General features: G+C 37.4%; 1 protein-coding gene across 6 annotated transcripts in view; it reads right to left on the bottom strand.

Annotated features, from left to right (window-relative positions):
- Positions 1-14,574, bottom strand: part of PCLO (piccolo presynaptic cytomatrix protein) — a 353,058-nt gene extending 338,484 nt beyond the window's left edge. For all 6 annotated transcript variants that reach the window (XM_036010675.1, XM_036010676.1, XM_036010678.1 and 3 more), the window contains exons 1-2: positions 14,046-14,574; positions 6,446-7,967 (exon numbers count right to left, since the gene is read on the bottom strand). In XM_036010675.1, the coding sequence (XP_035866568.1) occupies positions 6,446-7,967; positions 14,046-14,299 (1,776 nt within the window). In that variant the 5' untranslated portion in view covers positions 14,300-14,574. The remainder of the gene's footprint in view (positions 1-6,445; positions 7,968-14,045) is intronic.
- Between the last annotated feature and the right edge of the window lie 7,474 nt (positions 14,575-22,048).

The following is a 22,048-nucleotide window of genomic DNA, read 5'->3' as shown; positions in this document are numbered from 1 at the left end:
AAAGGAAGAAGTACAGGGGAAGTAAGTAAAGCATAGGAAATATAGTCAATAACATGGTGGAAATGATGTGTGGTGTCAGCTGTGGTGCTGGAAATATCAAGGAAAACACTATATAAAGTATATATTGTCTAACCACTAAGCTGTACACCCAAACCCAATACATAATATAAAGGGAGGGAGGAAGTAAAGGGGAAACTCAGAAGTCTACACATTCCTGGGTACATTCTTACCCTTTATATGTCACCAATCCCACCCCCTCAAATCTCCAGCTTCAATTAAGATCATACAAACAAGTTAGACGGACCTTTAGTCACCACTAAAAATTCCAGATTTCTAATTGATCCCTCAGCTCCCAGACTCTAATCCCCCAATGGGAGGGAGGGAACTCCAATACCCCATCAAATCCCTCCCTTGGTCTATGCCATAACCTTCTCCTAACTCAGTTTTCCCCATAACACTTATTACCATCTGTCACACTACACACACACACACACACACACACACATGCATGCACATATATATGTTTTATGTGTCACTCTTACTACAATATAAATTCCATGAGGGAAGATTTTTTAATCTATAATATTTTGTTCACTGCTAATATCCACAGAGTCTAGAACAGTGCCTGCAACATAGCAGGTGCTTACTAAATAGCTGATTTTTTATTGTCTTTTTACTGTATTATCTGGGAAAATGCTGAGTCTTGATTTTCCAGAGTATCAACTGAGCCCACCTTCACTCAGCCCACTGAAATTTGAATCTGGCGTTTATTGATAATGACTACCTCTTAAATATTTCTCAGTAATAATAAGAATATCTGTAAGTTCTTTGTGTTTTCTAAATGAACTCTTCCATGAGGTCGGGTGTTTTTTTTTCTTTTATTTCATTTTTCACTAGGTCATCTGTGTCCTTCTTATGTTATTATTGTTAAAATGCCAAGTTGGTCTCTTCAAACCATTCAATCATAATCAATATTTCCACTATTTAGTAGAGGCAATCAATAGGTTTCTCTGTATTTGTGAACAGGTGTGCTTTCCCACTAGTCCTCTCCTCTGAATGAGAGGAAAGAGAATTGTGGAGGGTCGGGGTCCAGGTAAGGACTGTTTTACTAAAACACTAACAACTTTAGTGCATTTGACTCATGGTTGAGTAATGTCTCCTTTGTTTTTTTTTCCTTTGCATCACTGTATTTTGGGAGAAGCGAATTACTTCTTCTAACCTTCTTTTGAAGGTCCTACTTTTCTCATGAGGGCCCTTCCTCATGCAGCTCATCCCTTCATTTGGAAAATTCTATGGTTTTAGCCTTGGGAAAAAATAAGGCCTCTCCCTACCCCATCTTCCATTGGAGATTAGGAAAGAGTCCACTCAGCATATATTTTTCCTTCTCTAGTTCTTTAACTTACTATTTGATCACTACCCACAACCCACTACTGCTTTCTACATGTGTTGATAGCAAGCTTAGAGCGTCCCTGAAACCTCTCTCATGAGAGAGAGTAGTTTCCTTGGCAATTTTTTTTGTCACCTTCTTCCCATTTTCTCTCTACCTACTAGGAATTCCTCAACATGCCAATTTATGCTATTGGTGGCCACACCCATTTTCTGGAAATACTATACTTTCAATTTTTAAAAAACTAGGATCTACGGAAAGAGGAAATGAACAAATGTCTGCTCAGTCCTTTTTTTAAGAGGAACTGTGTTGTGATCTTTGCTTAGAATTTGGGATGACAAAAGACCTTTGTGCTAAAACAGCAAACAACTGAAAAGAGACTATCCACTTTTCTAAAAATCTTTTAAGTTACTACACCTTCAGAAATGTCTTAGTGGCTTTCCTTCTCCACAGGTTCCAGCTTCCTGGCTTTCTTTCTCCACAGGTTCCAGCTTCCTGACATTTCACATGGCTCTAGTCTCCTCTCACCGGGCCTCCTTAACACATTTCTGCCATCCCCTCCCCCATTTCTCTTACTTGAAATGGAAGAAGCAGCAGGCCTATCCACCGTAGATGTGTCAAGTTAAACCATTTGACAGACCTGAAGAATTTCAGTCATTTTGTGTTGTGTTTTGTTTAATAAATTGAGGGAGTTCATATGCAACTCCAGGTATGTTTGGTTTTTGAGTTTCTACACTGCTAAAATATGGTTATGCTTTCGTTAAATAAAAATATCTGGATTTTTATCAGCCTTTCAGCTGAAAGGCTTATTAACATATGGGCCATAATAATAAAAAATAATATGACACAAAAACACTTTAATCACTAACAGTTGGTTCATTATAAACATTCTGAAAAATGACAAGTCATTTCATGTATTACAAAATTTCATAAGAGCCAGAAGAACTATCAGACATTAGGGACAAGTCTTTAAATTTGTTCCTAAATCTATTGTGTCCTAGGCTACACATCAAAAGAGATAAATGAATTCAAAATAAGAAAAACAACAACAAAATGCTTTTGTTACTAATTAGAAAGCAAATACTCTCATTCGGTATCAGAAAGCAAGCTTGAAGAGAGAGCCTGTGTTCTTTAAATGTATTCCTTTAATGGACTGGCAAAAAGAGGTAAAGCTATAAACTCCTCTTGGGATCAAAAATCTGGGCTTGGAATCAGTGGATTCTTAAGCTTTATTTGGAAAAGCACACATCTTGACAGCTACCAGAGAGGACAGTCCATTTTAATACCACCCTCTTCGCACAGATATCTGGGTTGTGTAAGGTGTGTGTATGTGTGCCTGGCAGGGGATGGGAGAAGTGACAACTTTAGTTAAGGAAGTAAAAGTCTCCCTCCCTAATGCTCTTATCTGAGTGTTGGTACCTTTCCAGTCCTTCTTCTCCAGATCTGGTAGTCATTTAAGAGGAAGGATGTTTATAAGCAAATGTAGTCACAATCCTGAAATATTGGTAACAAAATATATAAGAGAAATTCTAGTCTTTTTAAGAAGTGATACAAGAGACCAGTATTTTATTTTACTCATAGTCTACAAAAGTAACAAAATAGAGTTACTGCATATAAACATCAAACCTGAAAATAATAAATTCATATAAATTAACGGGCTAAAAAAGATTCAGCTTCTTTCCGTCATGCATGGAAAAACTGTTCACTCAATCTGAGTATCTCAGTACAATTTGACCCGGTGTTTATAGTCCTCTTTAGAAGATGCTGAGAAGTTTTATTTATATGTGTGTGTGTGTGTATGTGTGTATATACATATAACAGTTTATAAGTTGATATCTTTCTCAAAATTTCATTGATCTTAACTCTTAAAACAGAAGTTATTAGGCTCTAGCAGAGCTCAAACTTCCTAACTCTGACTTCCTAATAATTCAGATGTTTGAAGAACCGGCTGGCCATTTGTTTAACAGGATAAGCAAAGATGCATTCCCAGAGTTCAGAATTAGACCTGGGATTGCATTTTTCCTTATGAAGAAAAAAAAAAAAAAGAAAAATGAAATGTTACTACTAACACTATAGATTAAATGGCTTTTGATTGCAACCTCAGAACCCAACAATTCATAATGCTGTAGCTACTGAAAAAACAAACTGAGTAAACTTTAAAAGTGAACCGTTTAAAACAGAATATCCATGTTACATTATATTATAACTTCAAAAACACTTTATATATTTTAAAAATACCTCCTCATACAAACATTCAGTTAATCTTCCTACCTGCCCAATATGTCTGGTAGAGAACATGTTATTTACTTTTCAAATGATATCATTTTCACAGAGTATAATTGACTCACGTCATCGTTAATGGGGATGTTTCCTTTATTGCAAGTGAGGCCCTCTACCTGCCCCCACATTCCCAACTCCTTTCATGTGTGTCCAAATTCTTATTATTTTTCACAGACCCAAGTCAAATATTTCTGTTCTCATGAAGATAGTCATGAGACCGTCCTGCTGACAGTGACGGTTACTTCCTTTGACCTCATGGCCCTTTCTCTCTCTTCCTATCATGACTAAATGGATTTGGAATCAGAAAATTTCACTTGGTATCTGCTTGTCTACCTACCATCAGTGTGATCCTGAAGGTAAACTAAACATAGTAACCACATGAACAGCAGTTTGTGCATTAGTATGGTAGAGGAAACAGAATATATGCCCTCGGAGTCATATGGAAATATAATTTTGGTAAAACAAATAGGAAAGAACTATGTGAACTGTAAAGCCCAATCCAAAGTTCTCTTCACACACACACAGAGAAATATACATAGTTTTTCTTTCTTACATACAACTTTTATTTCCCCTATTTTCTGGTTGAAGGAAGATTCCATAACTAATGAATATTTGATTTTGTCATAGCAGTCATTTGTGCCTCACAACTAAGTATTTGATACAAATTTCTAAAATGAATGAAGGATTGAGGGTATGACTTATGCTAGCCGAGGTCTCATAAAGAAGAATGCTCACCACTACCTGCTAAATATGGAAAGCCAAAATCTGACTTCAACTTCCAATCTCATTGCCTATTTCTTCTTTGCCACCACTTCAGTCAACCTAGAATTATCCCTGATTCCATAAATATCCCCTGCATTAGTCTGGCTCTAGGTCTTGGACCAAATCATTACAACCTTTCCTGTCCTTTATCTGTTGAAAGAGCATCCAGTCTTATATACCTAGCTCAAATGCCATTTTTCCATGAAGCCTTCCTTAATCTCAGCCACTGGAAATGACACACCCTACTCTTAAATCCACAATATTTGTTCATATGTCTCACAGCCATTATCATTTGACCACACAGTATATGTGCTTATGTGTGGGTTATCTAACCTAGTACATTGTGATCGTGTTACGATCAGCACTATGTTTTAGTTATTTTTATATCCCACAAAACATGTAGTAAAATGTCTTCTATATAGTATGTACTCAAATAATATAAAGGATGGAGCAAAAGTTTACAGTCGTTCATATAGAAAATAATCAACAAATAATAATAATTTAAGTATGTTTCACATACTCACAACTGTAAACATACATTTGCCCCACCCTGTACATGGCTTGACTCTTCAACTGCATGTTTCTGCCTTATAAATTGCCATAAAAGCATAAAAAAGATTTTACAAAGTGATAATCTACCGTTTGAAGTCATTATTACTGCTCGTTCCTATCAAGATAGCATATTCTGGCAGAAACATACCTTTACTAACATTTAAAAAACTACAAATACATAAAAAAATTACTTATAATCTGGTTTCCTCCATAAGTAGAGAGCAGCATGTTCTTACTAATTGCAACTTTATCATTAAAGAATGATTTATTTAAAAAGTTAAAGTACTCAATATGACATTCAGTTAAAAGCATAAAAGACACTTTAGAAAATAACAAGAGGCTGACACATTTTCAGTGCACATGACTTTCATCTTTCATCACACTAAGTACCGAACCTAACATAACAGCTACCGATAGTCCTCATTCTTGTTATTATTGTAACATAAATTTCCTTTATAACAAGGGCACACAAGTCTCCTTCCTCAGGCATATTTAACTCACATAATCCCTCACTGTCATCCCCCCAAGCAGTTCCAAATGCAGTGCACACTGAGCCCACCAACAGCTGTTCTCCAGACAGACTAAGTGCTTTCTGTGCTTCCTCATCGGGTAAGAGCTTCCAGATTTCTTTAAAAAATATATCCTCTTAGATGCTAAGCTTCTATGGTCTCGTTTTATGTGATTATCTTCACTGTATTACTTAACTCCAGAGAATTTCTGGGTTTTTCTGCTATTTGCTGTATTTTGTCCTGCCCCCACCAATAAACAACCTTGAATTTATTTGTGGCACTGCCTACCCCTTTCTAATCTGATATGTCAGGAAGGCTTTCCCAGACTTGGGAGATACAAACACGGGTCCTTTAAGAAGACACCCATCAATGCTGAACCTTCTCTAATGACTTCGTTGTCTGAACTGACTTAGGCTGTTATTAATGACTCTCAACTAATGAGGGAAGCAGGCCCTCTTAGGGGATATCAAAATCACTGTCAAGGAAAAGGGATGTGTGGTTTGAAAAACTGTGTTGCATTTTATATTAAAATTGTATTTAGAATTTGAAAACAATGTGTTTTTCCAAACACAAGTATGACCCCAGTTAAAAGTATCAAATTTTGATAGGTAGAAGCATGAATTTAAAATTATCACTGTGTACTAAATAGTAAATAACGTGGCTCTTACAAAGTACAATGAGTAAATGCTCAGCATCTTTCAATAAATCCATATTTCTTTTACATGCCAAATTTATCACAATATTGTGGCAATATTTTAGGCTTATTATTAAAGAAAATATTTTTTAATTCTACCTTACAATTGGCAGAAAAGAAAAAGAGGAAGAAAGGAGAGAAAGGAAGAAAGAACCAGGAAAAAATAATGCCATCCTATCATATCAACGATGAATGAAGCACCCTTGGTAGAAGATGGTAATATGACTTAAGATCATGGACACAGTGAATAAATACACTTACCTCAGTTATATGAGGATTGGGGTTAAAACCACAGAGGCTACACACAGTGGTTTTACATCCAGTACATGTGTTAAAATTGGCCTTTTCAGGAACATGCAACAGCAATTCAGTGGTATTGCAAAGAGGACAGATGGTTTTAGGGGGGCCTTGCACTGGAATCTGGGCTGCCGATGAAGAAGTCTGTGGCTGAGGTTTCCCAGGTCCTGTCTGGCTTACTGGTTCTGTAGATTGCTGAGCTGAGGGCTTTGCTGGGCCAGGCTGCTGAGGTGGGGGCTTTGCTGGGCCAGGCTGCTGAGGTGGGGGCTTTGCTGGGCCAGGCTGCTGAGGTGGGGGCTTTGCTGGGCCAGGCTGCTGAGGTGGGGGCTTTGCTGGGCCAGGCTGTTGAGCAGAGGGTTTTGCTAGGCCAGGCTGTTGTGCTGAGGATTTTCCTGGGCCAGGCTGTTGAGCAGGTGGCTTCGTTGGGCCTGGCTGCTGAGTAGGAGTCTTTCCTGGCCCAGGCTGCTGAGCCAGAGACTTTACTGGCCCAGCCTGCTGTGCTGGAGTCTTCGCAGGCCCAGGTTGCTGAGCTGGCGATTTTGGTGTCCCTACGTGTTGGGCTGGCGGCTTTGTTGGTCCTGGAGCCTGAGCTGAAGACTTTGGCCCAGGCTGCTGAGCTGCAGGTTTTGCCGTCCCTGGTGGCTGGGCTGGGAGTTTTGCTGTCAGCTGCTGAGCTGAGGGCTTTGCTGTCCCAGGTTGAGCTAGGGCCTTCGCTGGCCCTGCTTGCTGAGCTGAGGGTTTTGCAGGGCCAGGCTGTGGCGTGGGAAGTTTTTCAGGTCCAGGATGCTGGGCTGGAGGTTTTCCAGGACTTGCTTGTTGAGGCGGTGGCTTGGATTGGCTTTGCAGTGAGGGTTTGACTGATTCTCCCTTAACTGTGTCTGCCTGTTTAGTCTGAGGCCTAGTTGCATCTCTTTGAAGTGGTAATTTTGTCTGATCTGTTTGAGGAGCCTGGGTAAGCCCCTGAATTGGCTTTCCAGTCCCTGGAGGTTGTGATTTCATTTTTTCTGGTTGCTGAGAAGATCCTGATTTGGGAGAGCCATCCTGTTGAGGTGGGGCGCTCATAGGTCCTTGCTGCTTAGGAGTTGACTTGGGTGACTGTTGTGATGGAGGCTTTGTGATTCCTTCAGGTTTTCCTTGTTCCTTCTGAGCTACTTTTTGTTTCTTGGCAGTTTCTTCCTGGGATGCATCAGAGTCTGATATCAAATCAAAAGGATTGAACTTATTTACAACAGAGGAGACAGCACTTAAAGGGTTAACTTCTGAGAGGAAGCCAGGCATCATACTGGACTTGTGCTCTTCCTTAAAATCAGTTCTAGACTTTGATTCTTTCAAACTAATAGTGGAAGGACTCCTTCCAGGCAATTTCTGCTCTGACCTCAAAGTGTCTGTAGTTCTACTTTTACTGAGACCAGGCTGAGCTGGACGCCCTGGGTCTGGCGGTTTTCCTGGTGGCTTTGAAGGGTGACTACTATCCAACTCTTGTTTCCTAGAAGAGTGAAACAAACAAAAGTGAAAATGCTGAATTTATCACAACTAAAAGTAGTCTAAAGGTTATTAACTTGCTTATAGCCTCATAATTATAAATGTATAAATATAACAAGAACCCATTTTTGCAACATCCTGTATGTGATCATAAAACTTTTAATGCCTTTACTACTTTCTTTATAGGCTCAGGGTAAAGATTTTCAACAAGAATGCAAATAAAAGGGAGAAAACTACAATATTTACTACTAGGAGTGATGAAAAATAAGAAAGCTAGTTACAAAGCATTCACAATAAAAGTAATGTACATATGTACTTAATAAAATCTGGCCATACTTAAAACCTAATTAAACACATTAACTCAATAAATCAACTCAATGCTATATCCTAGTACATTCACTTTCACAAGGTGTATCCTTTTTCATTAAAATTATAGTCAAAGAATGTTAGCCCCTCAAACACTACCAGTGATTAAGAAGTAAAAATTTTAAATGTGGGAATTCACTGCAACTGTATTTTGTTGCTTTTTTTTTCTACTTGATTATGACACTTTACATTAGTTACATAAAACAGACAATGTTACATCAGGAGTGTTTCTAGTGAAGGTTACATTCACCAGGGATTCTGACAAAGCTGATCAGTTATTCTTTCTAAAAAGGTAATATCCATCAAATATTAACTTTATAGAATGAAAATTCCTCCTAATTAGCAATTTTTGAGAAACATTTTCACCTTTCTTGTGGAAAAATGTTATATCATTTAATTTTTTTCTAACAGCTAATTCTGAGATCTTTTTGCAGGGTAAGAAGCATCTTGAGATACACCCTGCTATGCAAATAGCAACAAGGTAGCTGTGACCCCACTTAGAAGAAAAGTATTGCTACTTTCCTTAAAGAAAATACATGATGATCTTTTTACTTAATATTTTCTACAACATTTACTATTGTTATTTTTAGATTATTAGTATTATTGACATTGTGTTTAAAATGCGACAAGTCTCCCTGGCCAGGTGCTCAGTTGATTAGAGCATCTGCCCAATATGCCAAGGTTGTGGGTTTAATCTCTGGTCGGGGCACATACAAATAGCAACCAATGCATACATAAGTAAGTGGAACAACAAATCTCTCTCTCTCTCCCCGCTTCCTTCCCCCTCTCACAAATAAATAAATAAATGTTAATGGTTTTGCTAACAAGACCAAATTTAAATGACTATGTTAAAGAATTAGAATAGTTGTTTCTCATATATACTTTTAGCCAAAAATCAAGTAGATTAATTTTTAAAATAAGTCATTTTCTTTATTGATAAATTTGAAACTAATAATATGCTGCATTAGAATTACAGAAAAAAGGAAACTATAAGTATTTTGTTTGATAGCTAGCTTTTTCATTTTGAAAAGATTTACTTCTCTCTAATTAAAAGAAAAAAGGAGAAAAACAGAGATTCAGTAGCACTTAAAATAGAAGATGATCGTAATAAAGTTCTCCAGGTTTTTAATTTGTTTCATCAAAATTTACCTGCTCGTGGGCAGGTTAATTTTAAATTTCAGATCATTTGTTAGTTAATAATGTAAAGCATGATAGAAAGACACACAGAAGTAATACTTCTAATTAGCAAAGGGTCAGAAATAAAATAATCTATAAATGGCAATGTATACACAAAATGATTTTCTAATAAGAGAGTAAATAAAATTCTTATTCTGGCACTTTCCTTCAGGAAAAAAGTTATAAAAACTTTAGATATTACCTTGTCTCTGAAACCTTTACTGAAACAAAGAACTAAAATCAATCTCCATATTAATTCCAAGAGTTCAAATATGTTTCTAACATGCTCTGCAACATATTTCCATTTGGGGAAAATAATTCTGAATGTTTCTTTATAGGCCTTCCTATATGCTCTCTTCCATATGAAGGCAGAAAGGCCATTTACAATGGCCTATATTATAACCTATAATAGATTATTTTCAGAAAGTTCTACTGTTTGGATTTTTATATTATTCTAGCTATGTTGTGCATTCAATTAATAAAATAGACCAGTCCTTGAAGAGCATATGCTTAGGGACTCTGTTATAGAAATGACTATCTTATAAATAATTACTTAGACAAGTTACTGAATTTGCTGTCTTGTACAGCATCCTAAAAATCAGTATTTAAGCAGTGTGCCAAAAATATTTTCTTAACTAAATTGTCCACTTTGAAAATACTATTATACTTAGTCACTGTTTTGTGATATTGTTTTACTTAATCAACATATCTACTGAACAAAAAATACACTTAATACCAAATAATAAAAAATATTAAAAGTTGGCAGCTCGTATAAGAAACTATAATTGCATGTACTCTCTACAAATATAAGTTGTACTATATAACAGAGTCACCCTGTGAGAAAATACCTACATAGCTATAAAGATTGCCCTACAATTTAACTTTTAGTTGCTGTAATTATGTAAACAAACAAAACATGGAGATCAGGGAGTGAGAAATAGGAAGAAAATCATTAAGAGAAAATGTAAGCTTAATACCAAACAAAAATATAAAGTTGTCTTAGAAAGTTGTCCTTTGGTGAATTTTTGTTTAACAGTTATTCTGTTAAAAAGAACAATGCTTAAAATGCAGTGTATGTCTTGTTTACTTCTCTCTGAACTCTTGGACAATGTGTGCCACTCATCCTTGCATCACTAGTACCAACTCTGATAACTAGAAGATGAGCATCAATGAACAATGAATAATAACAATGAGTGAATGAATGAGTGAACAGGGCAGGTTCTGCATTATTCTAGATTAGCGGTGCTTGAATTCTTTCCAAATGGAAACATTCCATATTATTTTTAGATCTTGGATTTGGCCTGATGCTCTGGGAAGAAAAACAGTCATGGAAGTGTCTCACCAATATGTGAGGCCTGAAGAAAATCTGAAGAAAATAAATGAGTAAGTCAGAATTCTTATAAGACATTCTACTAATTAGAAGTGATTTTTGGGCCTTGCCAGTATCTCAGTTTGTCAGGGTATCCTCTCAATATGGCAAGGCTGTGGGTTCCATCTTTGGTCAGGGCACATATAAGCAACCAACCAATGAATGCATCCATAAGTGGAACAATAAACTGATGATTCTCTTTCTCTTCCTCCCTATCTCTCTCTGAAATCAATAAACAAAAAAAAAACCTTAATAGATGTGTTTTTAGTAAAGTCCTTATCATATGACATATCTGTACCCATAAAAAGAATGAGTAGAAGAAGTAATAAAATTGTATTTCCCTGGGTCTACAATGAATCAAAAATCCAGGAGCATTTTCATTTGTAACCTGTAACTTCTAGCTTGCAACTACCCATGCTTTATACAACATCACTATTTTACTATTGTAATCCCCAGATTAGAATTTTTCTTTCATAGGTTAGCAGAACAAATGCTTCAGCTCAAATGAAGTAAGCATGTAATCAAGTGCAGAATGTAAAAGCAGTTGAAATGCTAAAATTTTCTGTTAAATATAACATGATAGGCAATGACAACTTGACAGTGCTGAGTCACGTAAAATTTTACATTAGGGATGTAAGCAACTACAGGAATTCATTTTGATAGTGTAGAGGATACTAGGGCATAAAGAGGCTAAGAGATTAATCCATGACTATAAAATTAGTCACAGAAATATGGTGTCCTGATTCCTGAGGGTGAAAGGGGGGGTAGATTTCCATCCCATTGCACTGACTTTCCCATATGTAAAATATAGATAGATCAAACATCTCATAACAATGAATAATTCAACACACAACTTGTCTATAGCCATCATTGCTGGTGCCATTCACTGCTGATATTAATATTATTATTTTTTTATTTTGTTCATATTAAAATCCAAACAAAAACGCCCCTCTCAATTTTTCATTGATTCTCACAATGATTTTACAAGACAAGTAAGACAAGTATCATTTTCCTTATTTAGAGGCAAGGAAACTGAGGCACATAGACTGAGAAGCATTTATAATTTACCACAACTCAGTTAAAATTAATAGGGCAAGAAACTAGGTCCCTGGGTTCTCAACACTTACTTCTCATTTGTTTTTAAATCAAACCCTATCTCTTAAAACTTCAAATAATTTGGATACACTTTCTCATATATGTTTAATATGTTTTTAATATTTAAATGATAAACCAAGTGTGTCTTTGGTTTAACAACTTTTGGGGATAACAACTTTCTAAAAATTATCTTCTCTAATTTTAATAGTCTCTAACTCTAATATTAATAGAAATCTTTCAGTAAAACATAAGCAGTTGCAAAAATTAGAAACATACTGTTTATATATTTAGATGAAACTTTCACCAATAACAGGGCACAGATTACCTATCAATAAGAATTCTATCACAAAATTATCAATTGAGAGCTTTAAAAGTATGCTATCTGATACAAATACGGCATGAAACATCAGAGTTTCAAAGGCTAAAATAATATTTTTCAGACACCCTCTGAAAGAAAAGTTAGGAATTTAGAAATCAAAGCTCACACTCTCCTCGGTATTTGTAACCAGCATGCTAACTAAACCTGTTGCTTGTAACACTTAGGAGAAACGGCAGAACAGGCACACATTTCTAAAGGTTAGTAGAAGCATTGTGCCTCATTATTATCTTATGAAAATCTAGTCTATGAAAACTCAAAATATTTTACAAGTCAAATTTTCATCAGTAGTGGAAAATAGTACATATCATAAGCTGTACTACTTAAGGTAATGAATAAGAAAGGCTATTTGCCAAAGAAATAGCCCATAAATTACTAGTTTAAAAACACAGAAAAACATATCCACTGTAAGGAGCTAGCTTAACTGGCAGTGGTGGTTTCTTTTACCTGATATATATTAGGCATTTAGGATTTTATGTGAAAACTATTATCATAAAACATTATAAGCATATGAAACATTTTACATTTCTCCTATATTAAACTTAATATTGTACACACATCATATTCATATGCTTATGTGATAGCTCCTAAGTTAACATATTTTTATTTTATGAAGTATAGTATAAGAATCTGCACCCATATGTCCAGATCTGTCATATTTCCAATACCTCAAATGAAAATTGTGTGTTTCCCTTCAGTTACCATTACGAAGGAATGGTTTCAGGACCACGGATAGAGAACTATTATTCTCTATGGGAGGGAGAAAAGTTGAAGGGTTTGTTTACAATAATAAAAGCAGGGAAGGCACAATTATACCCTCTTACTACTCTAATTAGAAAACAACTAATTTATTGGGATGAAGAAAAATGGAGAGCAAGAAACGGAAATGAATACATTAATGTTACAGACTAGCAATTAATTGCCTACAGAAGTTGTCATTTATTTGCTTTGTCTTTAAAAGTATGTACTGGTAACTAATTTTTAGATAACACAAATTCACATGTTCTCCCATAAACCGTAAAACACTTTCGTATATAAAAGAGTGGCTTTAAAAAAAACAGCATATGCTAATTCAGAAATACATGTACAGCACCTGCCTTGCAGTGACCAAACCATCTGTTAATGCCACAACATATTTCAAGGCCCCACACTGAATATAAAAGATGTGTTCATTTTATACCTCTTACCTAAACAGCTCCTGTTCTCCTCTGGGGGTGGGATAGGAAGGAAGGACAAATCACCTCCAGGGGAATTAATGGTATTATTGCAGAAACATTTAGACATCACTTACAGAGAAAAAGACCCCAAAATGACTGAGGAGTTTTAAACAGAGACAGGTAAACACCCATGTCTACCCAATTCCCAACACGTCTGTTCTGTATTAATGGAAGACTTCCAGATTAGTGAAACACCGGAGGGCGTCTCTCCACGCCATCCAAGAGAGAAAAGGTTCCAAAAGGCCAAACATTACAACCTAAAATCACAGTTCCAAGAATGCAACCCTTGACTATCCCACCAGAAACTCTACAATGCATCATTTTTATTCTGCCCATCGGAAAGAAGGCTTATAATTTCTTTATCGCCACCCATTAGGGAGAACAGAACGAGCGGGGACGACATATATGTACTGCCGTGCCGGCACCTATGTGCAAGGGAAGCTGTACATATATGCCCGGACATAAGCATCATGCGGTGCGTGCCTGTGCAAGGAAGGCGGCTCCGCAGCGGCCACGGGAACGCTTCCCTTGGGCAGACCCTGCGCCCTTGACATGACAGCGGCGATCTGTCTCCTCTCCTCTTCGCTCAGCTGGCTCAGATCTGCCTCCATGCCGGCCGGAATCACGGTGGGCAAGGGGCTCCCCGCCCCGCCAGCCCCTCCTCCGGCGGCCGCCGCAGCCGCTGCCGCCAGCCCTTCGGGGAGCCCTTCCCCTTCCAAGCTCGCCTCATTGCCCATGGCTCGGGGAGACTCGGGGCCGCCGCGCCTCCTCCCTGCGCCGCGTCCCAGTCAGGAAGCCTGGGGTCCGCCGCGGGGCGTGCAGGCAGCGGAGTCCCCGGGGCTCGGGACCCGGCGTCGCTGCCCACAACGACGGGCGAGGATCAGTCTCGCTCGCAGGTGACGCCCGCGGCGGGTGCCTCCTCCATGTTGGACAACGCCAGGCAACCTTTGCAGAAGACAACTCCCGGACGCCGCCTCAGCGCCCCGAGCCGGGGAGAAGCAGATCTCAGCAGTGCCAGCCGCCGCCGTCCGCCCCTCCCACCGCGCCCCGCCTCCTCGCAGTGCGCATGCGGACCTCGAAACAGGTGATGCTGTGCCCACGCCTATCTCGTCTGCGTCGCTCAGCATCCTTCCTCGAGCTCAGCACCGATTTAAAGGAGCCCAGCGAGAGCTCAGGTTAAAAACCTGGGCGAGGAATCTGTGGTTTCGCTCAGGCACATTGCAGAATGCCTCAACCTGACTTTGGGTGAACTATATTCCTGGGAGGGCGCAAGGGGACTGGTGAGGAAGTGTCTGTTCCCAGCTTTGATTCATGGGATTTGTAGTTTAAACTTTTTTTCATGACCCCTGATTACATTCTATCTCCTTTAGACTTAAACGGTTTTATTTTGTGGGGTTTTTTTGAAGTTATATTTTCTTTTCCTCTTTTCTTTTTATTTTGTTTAGGAAGGTTTTAAAAGATACTAGGAATTGGTTCGGATAACTGGAGATTAACAGGAAAAACCTGATTATCTTTGGGACGCATTTCCCCAAAGGAGCTAAAACTGGCCCCTTTCATTTAGATCTTTACCAGAACAATTGCATTAAAACCTTACATACAGCATCAGTAAGCAGGTAAAGTTTCTGAATGCTTGTAACTGTGTTGAACCCTAAAGGGACTACATAGAAGTATAAAATTACGGGAAATTGTGGATAGGATACTGTAGTAAGAAATAGATTGTAGAATATTAAAGTGTTATAGTAAAATGTTTAAAACATGAGTTCAGTTCATTTTTTTGTAAAGATGTGGGCAGAAGAACCCCAAAAGATCAATTAATTTTTACAGTCACACAGCTAGTTAGCAGCAGAGATATAATTAACCACTCTTTTGGACCCACTCCTTACCCAGCCCCAACGCGCAGTCTTACCTTGAGACTACATTTCTTAGAAGGCAGTGATTTCGTTCAGCGCTGGATCTGCAGCCCCAGTTTTACTACTTGCCTTTCCTAACACAATGGACTTAATGTCCTGATTGTTGAGGTTCAAGAAAATCAAAAACTAACGACTGGAAATAAATATATTAATTAAACAGAAAAGAATAAGTTGCTCAGATAGTAAGTTTCCAAGGTTTCCAATAATCATAATGATTTGACATTGTGCACTTCACTCTCATCATAACTAAAAGGTGGCACAGTTACAACAGAGCGTGACTATGTGACTATAGTTAATCATCAGATGAAGTATCGTACCTGGTTGAGTTCCTACATAAACTTGGTATAAACTTTGATTCTCTCATATCTAACAGATGTACCTTCCGAAGTCAAAACTACAAAGAAGAGAATGCTCTTACTTCATACAGACAAATCAAGTTGACGCAACCTGACATTCTAATTGGCAAATACATTATGGCCACACCTCCTAGAAATGAGTTTGCTCCAAAACAGGAGATTATTTGGCACACAATCCTGAATCACCATGCCTTCTCTGACAAAACTGCTCCGTGCTCAGCCTGCCCTGTGAGTCAGTAACACTCTAGATAAAGGTGAGACTGGATAAGAGTCATATGCTGGCTGTTTTCTAATAATATGCTCAAGGTTTGTGAGAATAAAATATATTCTATGTATTCATACCCACAAACCATAAGCTTTAAGATAATAAGGGAAATATGCTTTCAAACTCTAGCCTCAGGATAATGGTTAAATAAGAAAATATGTTGTTAACTCCACATTCTCTTCCACTGCAGATGAAAATGAGCATGTGAAGTAATAAGAAATGATAATCAACATGCAAAGTAATGTTGCTGGGCTAAACAAAAAGTAGTCATTTGTAAGATGGGAATATTGTAGCCTATTGTGCAAAATGTGCATTCACCTTCACCTTCCCTCTTGTCTCCTAGGATCAAACATCATCAAAAAAAAAAAAAAAAAAAAAAAGGAAAATTGGGATATATGGTGAGAAGAATGAATAGACAGACTATGAAAACAAATGATACGATTCTGACATTTGGGAAACATTTTAATTGTTGATTTTTTAAACGATTTTTGCCTTTGGAATCTTTGTAACTATGAATTTTGAGTAATATTTGTTTTAAATCCTCCATTTGGGCTTAAGGTTTCTTGTGCTTGGGAGATGTTTCTGATCTAAAGAGAAATACTGCATTCCTTTTGTGTGGCTTCTCAGAAATCTAAGGATACAAGGATGAGGCCTTGAATGCTGTACATAACTTTATCAATTTCCTCCTGGCTTACCCATAAAAATATCATAATTCGTTTCACTCTGCAAATTAATGATACTGAAATCAATATCTTTATCACTCCCTCTTTGTCGTATTGTTACTCTAATGATCATTTATTTGAATTTAAAATTGATTTAACAAGCTGGTATTACAGTTCCAATTCACTCAGCTTGATATGTGGGTCATGAAAGGAATCAATTTTTTAACACCTCCACTGTTATATATCATCTTGTTTTCTAAAATGACTAATCAATTCCAGAAAATCAGACCTTTTCCTATTGTATTATTCTTGCCTCAGTTTCCCAAGTAGTTTCCACTGTAGTAAATTAGAACCAATCTAAAGGTGATAGTTAATAACTAAACATGACTCCATAATGATTCATTGGATTTATAACTCCATGTATTTTAATGTATGTATGGATGTATATCTTTATGTTTGTGTAAATATATACAATATGAGAATTTTTTTACAGGCACCTATCTTTTTTAATGTTTCTTTTCTAATAGGGGATAAGAGAGGATTGTGTTAATTTAGTGGAGCAAGAACCCGCAGAGGCTAAGGTGCAACATCATTTTTGTTATGGCCGAGCTGCTTCTTAGTTGCTGTTCTCAGCTATTTTCATTAGCTCTTATTTAAAACGAGCTTTGCAGCTAGAGTGAAGGAAATTCAAATGAGATTACTGTTGATTATAAACTGCCTTCTCAATTTTGAGGGAAAAATCATGAGAAGTGTTTTAAAGAAAACTTTGATAAATTTATTTTTGAATTCTGACATCTGGAATATGAGGGGGTTTCTTTCCCTTTATATTTAGCCCAAAGTAAACCTGTAATATAAAATTAAGAAGTTGCTTGTATTTAAAATACAGTCCTATAGACATAGGTTTTATAAAATATTAATAATGAAATTAGTTTTGATGTTACTTTACAATATTACTTTGTAATTTGAAAATTACTAATTAGTTAATTATTAGTAATTAACTAATTAGTAATTAGCTAATACGTAATTAACTAATTACTAATTAACTGATTAGTAATTAACTATAAGTAATTAACTTAGATGGTTCAACATTATTTAGCCATTATATACACAATCTTTAGAATTAAGAACCTCATCTTTGGAAAATGGGAATACTGTATGTGTGCATGTCTTAGTCATGATTTTTGGTTGACAACATTTGACTTTGAATCCTAGCTCTGCCATCTTATACCAATTTGTGTGTCATTGACTTTTCAGAACTTGAGGTTCCTCAGTGCTAAAAATGAAAAAAATAATATACTACCTCTCAGGGTTCCTGTGATAATTAAATGAGAAAAATATGTGAACACACTTGTAAGCTAGGAAACATATTATCTCAGCTGTGGTAGATTCTTACAATATTGGTCCTCAGTGAATCAGATCTGCCTGACCGCCACCCTCTACAGGGGGACTGACACATTTCCCATCAAGAGGTAGGGTTTGTTTCCTCACCTCTTGACTAGAACTGAACCCCTAACTTATTTTTACCAAAAGAATATGGTGGCACATAACTTCCCAGGCTAGCCTTCCAATCCAGCCCTCTTACTTATTTGGAGATGTCTACACTCTGAAAAAGCACAGGAGGTAGGGCTCCACAAGGATAGGAGCCCAGCTGCCCCAGCCTCCAGCCATCTCAGCTGAAGCCCGAATGAGTCCCCCTGAGCAACCTGCCCTGGTGGAGGTACCTGCTGGCTGCAGTCAAGTCAGTCAACTGTGAAACCCACACAGCTGAAAAATAAACCCAAAAGAATCATTAGAATAGTAATAGTTAGTATTATAATATTTTAGGTGACTAAGTTTGAGGGGTTTAGAAATTCCAGTTTTTATGCATTATGATTATGCATAATCTTTCAAAATTCCTTTTCAGCCTTTTACTTCTTGTGACTGTTTTCCCAGTTACTGTCCAGTTGGATTTGAGTTATTTGTTCACAATTTCTAAATACTACTCTTCTCAACTATAAATTAGAGAGAACCCAGTTATACTGAATACTTACATGCTTGTTTCCTGGAAGGTTCAGACAAGAAAATATATGAGAAGATGATTTTTGAATTATGTAACACTATGCCAATAACAAACTTATCCAAGTATATGGAAAACATTCGTGAAAAGTTTTTATAGGATACCAATGTATTCATTGGAGAAACTTCTAGGGAAGGGAGGTAGCACTTTTAAGGTTGTCCTCAAGCTGGTGTCTAAAACTATGGAAAACAGTATTGAGATTCCTCAAAAAACTAAAATCTACCATATAACCCAGCAATTCCATTTCTGGGTATTTATCAGAAGAAAACACTGATTTGAAAAGATTCATGCATCCTTAAGTTCACTGCCACATTATTTAAAATAGCCAAGATATGGAAGCAGCCTAGGTGCCCATGAATAGATTAATGGATAAAGAAGATGTGGGACACACACACACACACACACACACACACAATGGAATATTACTCAGCAATAAAAAAATTCTACCATTTGTGACAATATGGGTAGTCCTAGAGCACAGGTGGCAAACACAAGGCCCACAGGCTGAATCCAGCCCTCCACCTTGTTTTATCCAGCTCGGCACCTTGTTTCTACCCAGCAGCAGTGCCAAGCTCTCACTTAACTGTTAAGTAGTAGTTACATTTATACAGTCCTAAAATTACATGTGGCCCCCCTGTGAAAATGAGTTTGACACCCCTCTCCTAGAGGGTATTATGCTAAATGAAATAAGTCACACAGAAAAAGAAATACCACATGATTTCACCTACATGTGGAATTTTTTTAAAAAATCAAAACAAATGAACAAACAAAATGAAAACTCATAGAAACAAAGAAAGAAACTGAGCCTTGCCAGAGGGGAGTGGGATGGACTGATGGGTAAAAATTTGAAGGGAGTATAGTTAATAATAGTGTGATAACTTTGCACAGTGACATGATTACTAAAGTTAGTGTGGTGAGCACATTGTAAGATATATTAATGTCAAATCACTATGTTGTACACCTGAAATTAATATATTGTATACCGACTATATGTTAATGATAAAAAATGGTGGCTAGATTACAGATTTAGAGATTCCTGTGCAAAACATTTGGGATGAGGTTGAAAAATATTTGGGAGATCTTATAAATTTAATATGATATACTGTATCTTTCAGACTATAAGATGCACCTAGGTTTTAGAGGAAAATAGGGAAAAATTTTTGAAGCAAAAAATGTGGTAAAATATTTAATAACATAAATAACATAATATTTCACCAATATAAATGTAAACAGAACTCAACAGCAGCATTTACAACCATTATTCCTCCCAAATTTGGGGAGTGCGTCTTACAGTCTGAAAATAAGGTATATTATATATTGCATAATAGTAACTAATATTCTGTATAGCCAGGAAAACCTGTTAATATTCATATTAACTTCTAAAGGAGTCAGGATCACATGCACTAGGAGATACTTAATTTTATCCAGCTTGGTGATGGATTATGTCAATTGATAGTTGTTGGCACCAATTCTACCCCATCAGGAATCCCCAATTTGGAGTGCAGTGAAGGAGGAACCTTTATTCAGTGCAAAACATCTCAATTGTGATACAGCATGGCTGTGAAACAACACAGCTGTGAGCTAGACCTGGGGCCAGCAATCCTCACACTAGGTACCTCTCTGGTTAGGCAACTCTGCTCCTCACTGATCTGCTCTGGTTTCTCTGCTCCATGCCAGTGTGCTTTGAGCTCTGCTGGTCTGTTCCACTGTACTTTGGTCTGCTCTGTGTGCCAATTTGTTCTGGCCTGCACTGGTCTGCTTTGCTCTACTACAGTGAGACATCTTTAGTGTTTCAGATCAGCCAAGGCAATGCAGTCTTCAGTGGAAAGGAAACGTGTGCCCCCAGAGCCAGAGGAAAGCTAGCTTATATGGACAGAAGTCCTCTCCCTGGGTCGCTAATTGGGCCATCCTCATGCAAAGAAGGATTCCAAATCCTTACAACTTGTTAGTCCACACTGGCATAGGCATTGTCCTGATTGGTCAGAACTGTGCAGCTGTGATTGGATGGGGAAATCTTCAGTCCTATTAGTTGAAAGAGGATACCAGCAACTCCTTTATAAGGGCTGGCTCACAATGCAGATAGTACCCTATAAGGGCAGAAACACAATGCAATCTAGCAATTTGGTGCAGGCTTCTTGAAGTACAGTGTGCATGCAAGATTCTTGTACAGAAATGTCTGCTGGGAAAAATTAGAGCCCCATTAGCCACCAGGAGACTTTCTTAGTAGGTATCTTCTTTCTCAGGGTTCACAGTAGGAACTCAGACATCTTAAAAAGAGGAGTTAGAGCTTATCTGAATTGCTCTGCAGAATAGAGAGAACGCATTTTGAATTGGTTGAGTATCGCAGATTGGAAGACAAAAGTATAAAGAATGGAGGGTACCTGATGCCACTTATTTGGTGGAAAGGAGAAATGGAAATGTCCTCACTGCTACCTCTAGTGATGATGTGGTCTAGGGAACTTTACAGGACTGACAAGTCAGTGAGAATTCAGGGTGGTTTCTCTGGATGGTGGAACGTGACAAAGGAAGAGACAAGCCCAACTTTGTCTCTCTCATGCAAATTCCAGTACAGTCCACATTAGTAAGGTATTTCTACATGGACTCTTTGAGAGGGCATAGGGGTGAAGCACAGAAAGAGATGGAGAACTTTATATCCCAGTTGGTATCCATTAAAAATATAGGCAGTGTAGTTATCATGTTCATACACAGAAGCTGGGGAATGAAGGGTATTTGACATCTGTGTTTCAGTCATCATTATCATAGGTGCTAAAGTGCAAGGTTCATTACAGTTTTCCTAGAGCCCCACAACTTTCTCATGTGCTAATTCCAAACTCATGGGAGAAATCTTTGGAAAGATTCTCTCTTGTTTGTCTGCAAGAAGAAAAAGAATAGATACATTTCAATAGACTTTTGTAAAATACAATAGGAAAAAATGACAAATTACTAGCACAACGATAGTTTAAAACTCTGAGAGGACATTACGATACCTATAGATATTTTGAAAAAGATCAATAGCTGTGCCTCATCTTAAACAAATTAAATAAAAATCATGAGGGAAGGGCATTTGTATTTTTTAAAGCTCCCTAGATGATTGTAAGACACTGTAGGCTGAGAACCACTGCTTTGAAAGGTTAGTGGATTTTAATGTCAGAAATACAAGTGAAGAGAAGAGACACTTGGGAGTCAGTGTAGATTTTTCTTTAAAGCTGGAGCCAAAGGCATCAACAACATGGTTGC

This window comes from Phyllostomus discolor, chromosome 10 (assembly GCF_004126475.2).
Source record: "Phyllostomus discolor isolate MPI-MPIP mPhyDis1 chromosome 10, mPhyDis1.pri.v3, whole genome shotgun sequence".
NCBI lineage: Eukaryota > Metazoa > Chordata > Mammalia > Chiroptera > Phyllostomidae > Phyllostomus > Phyllostomus discolor.
This window is presented reverse-complemented; position numbering and strand designations above follow the sequence as displayed.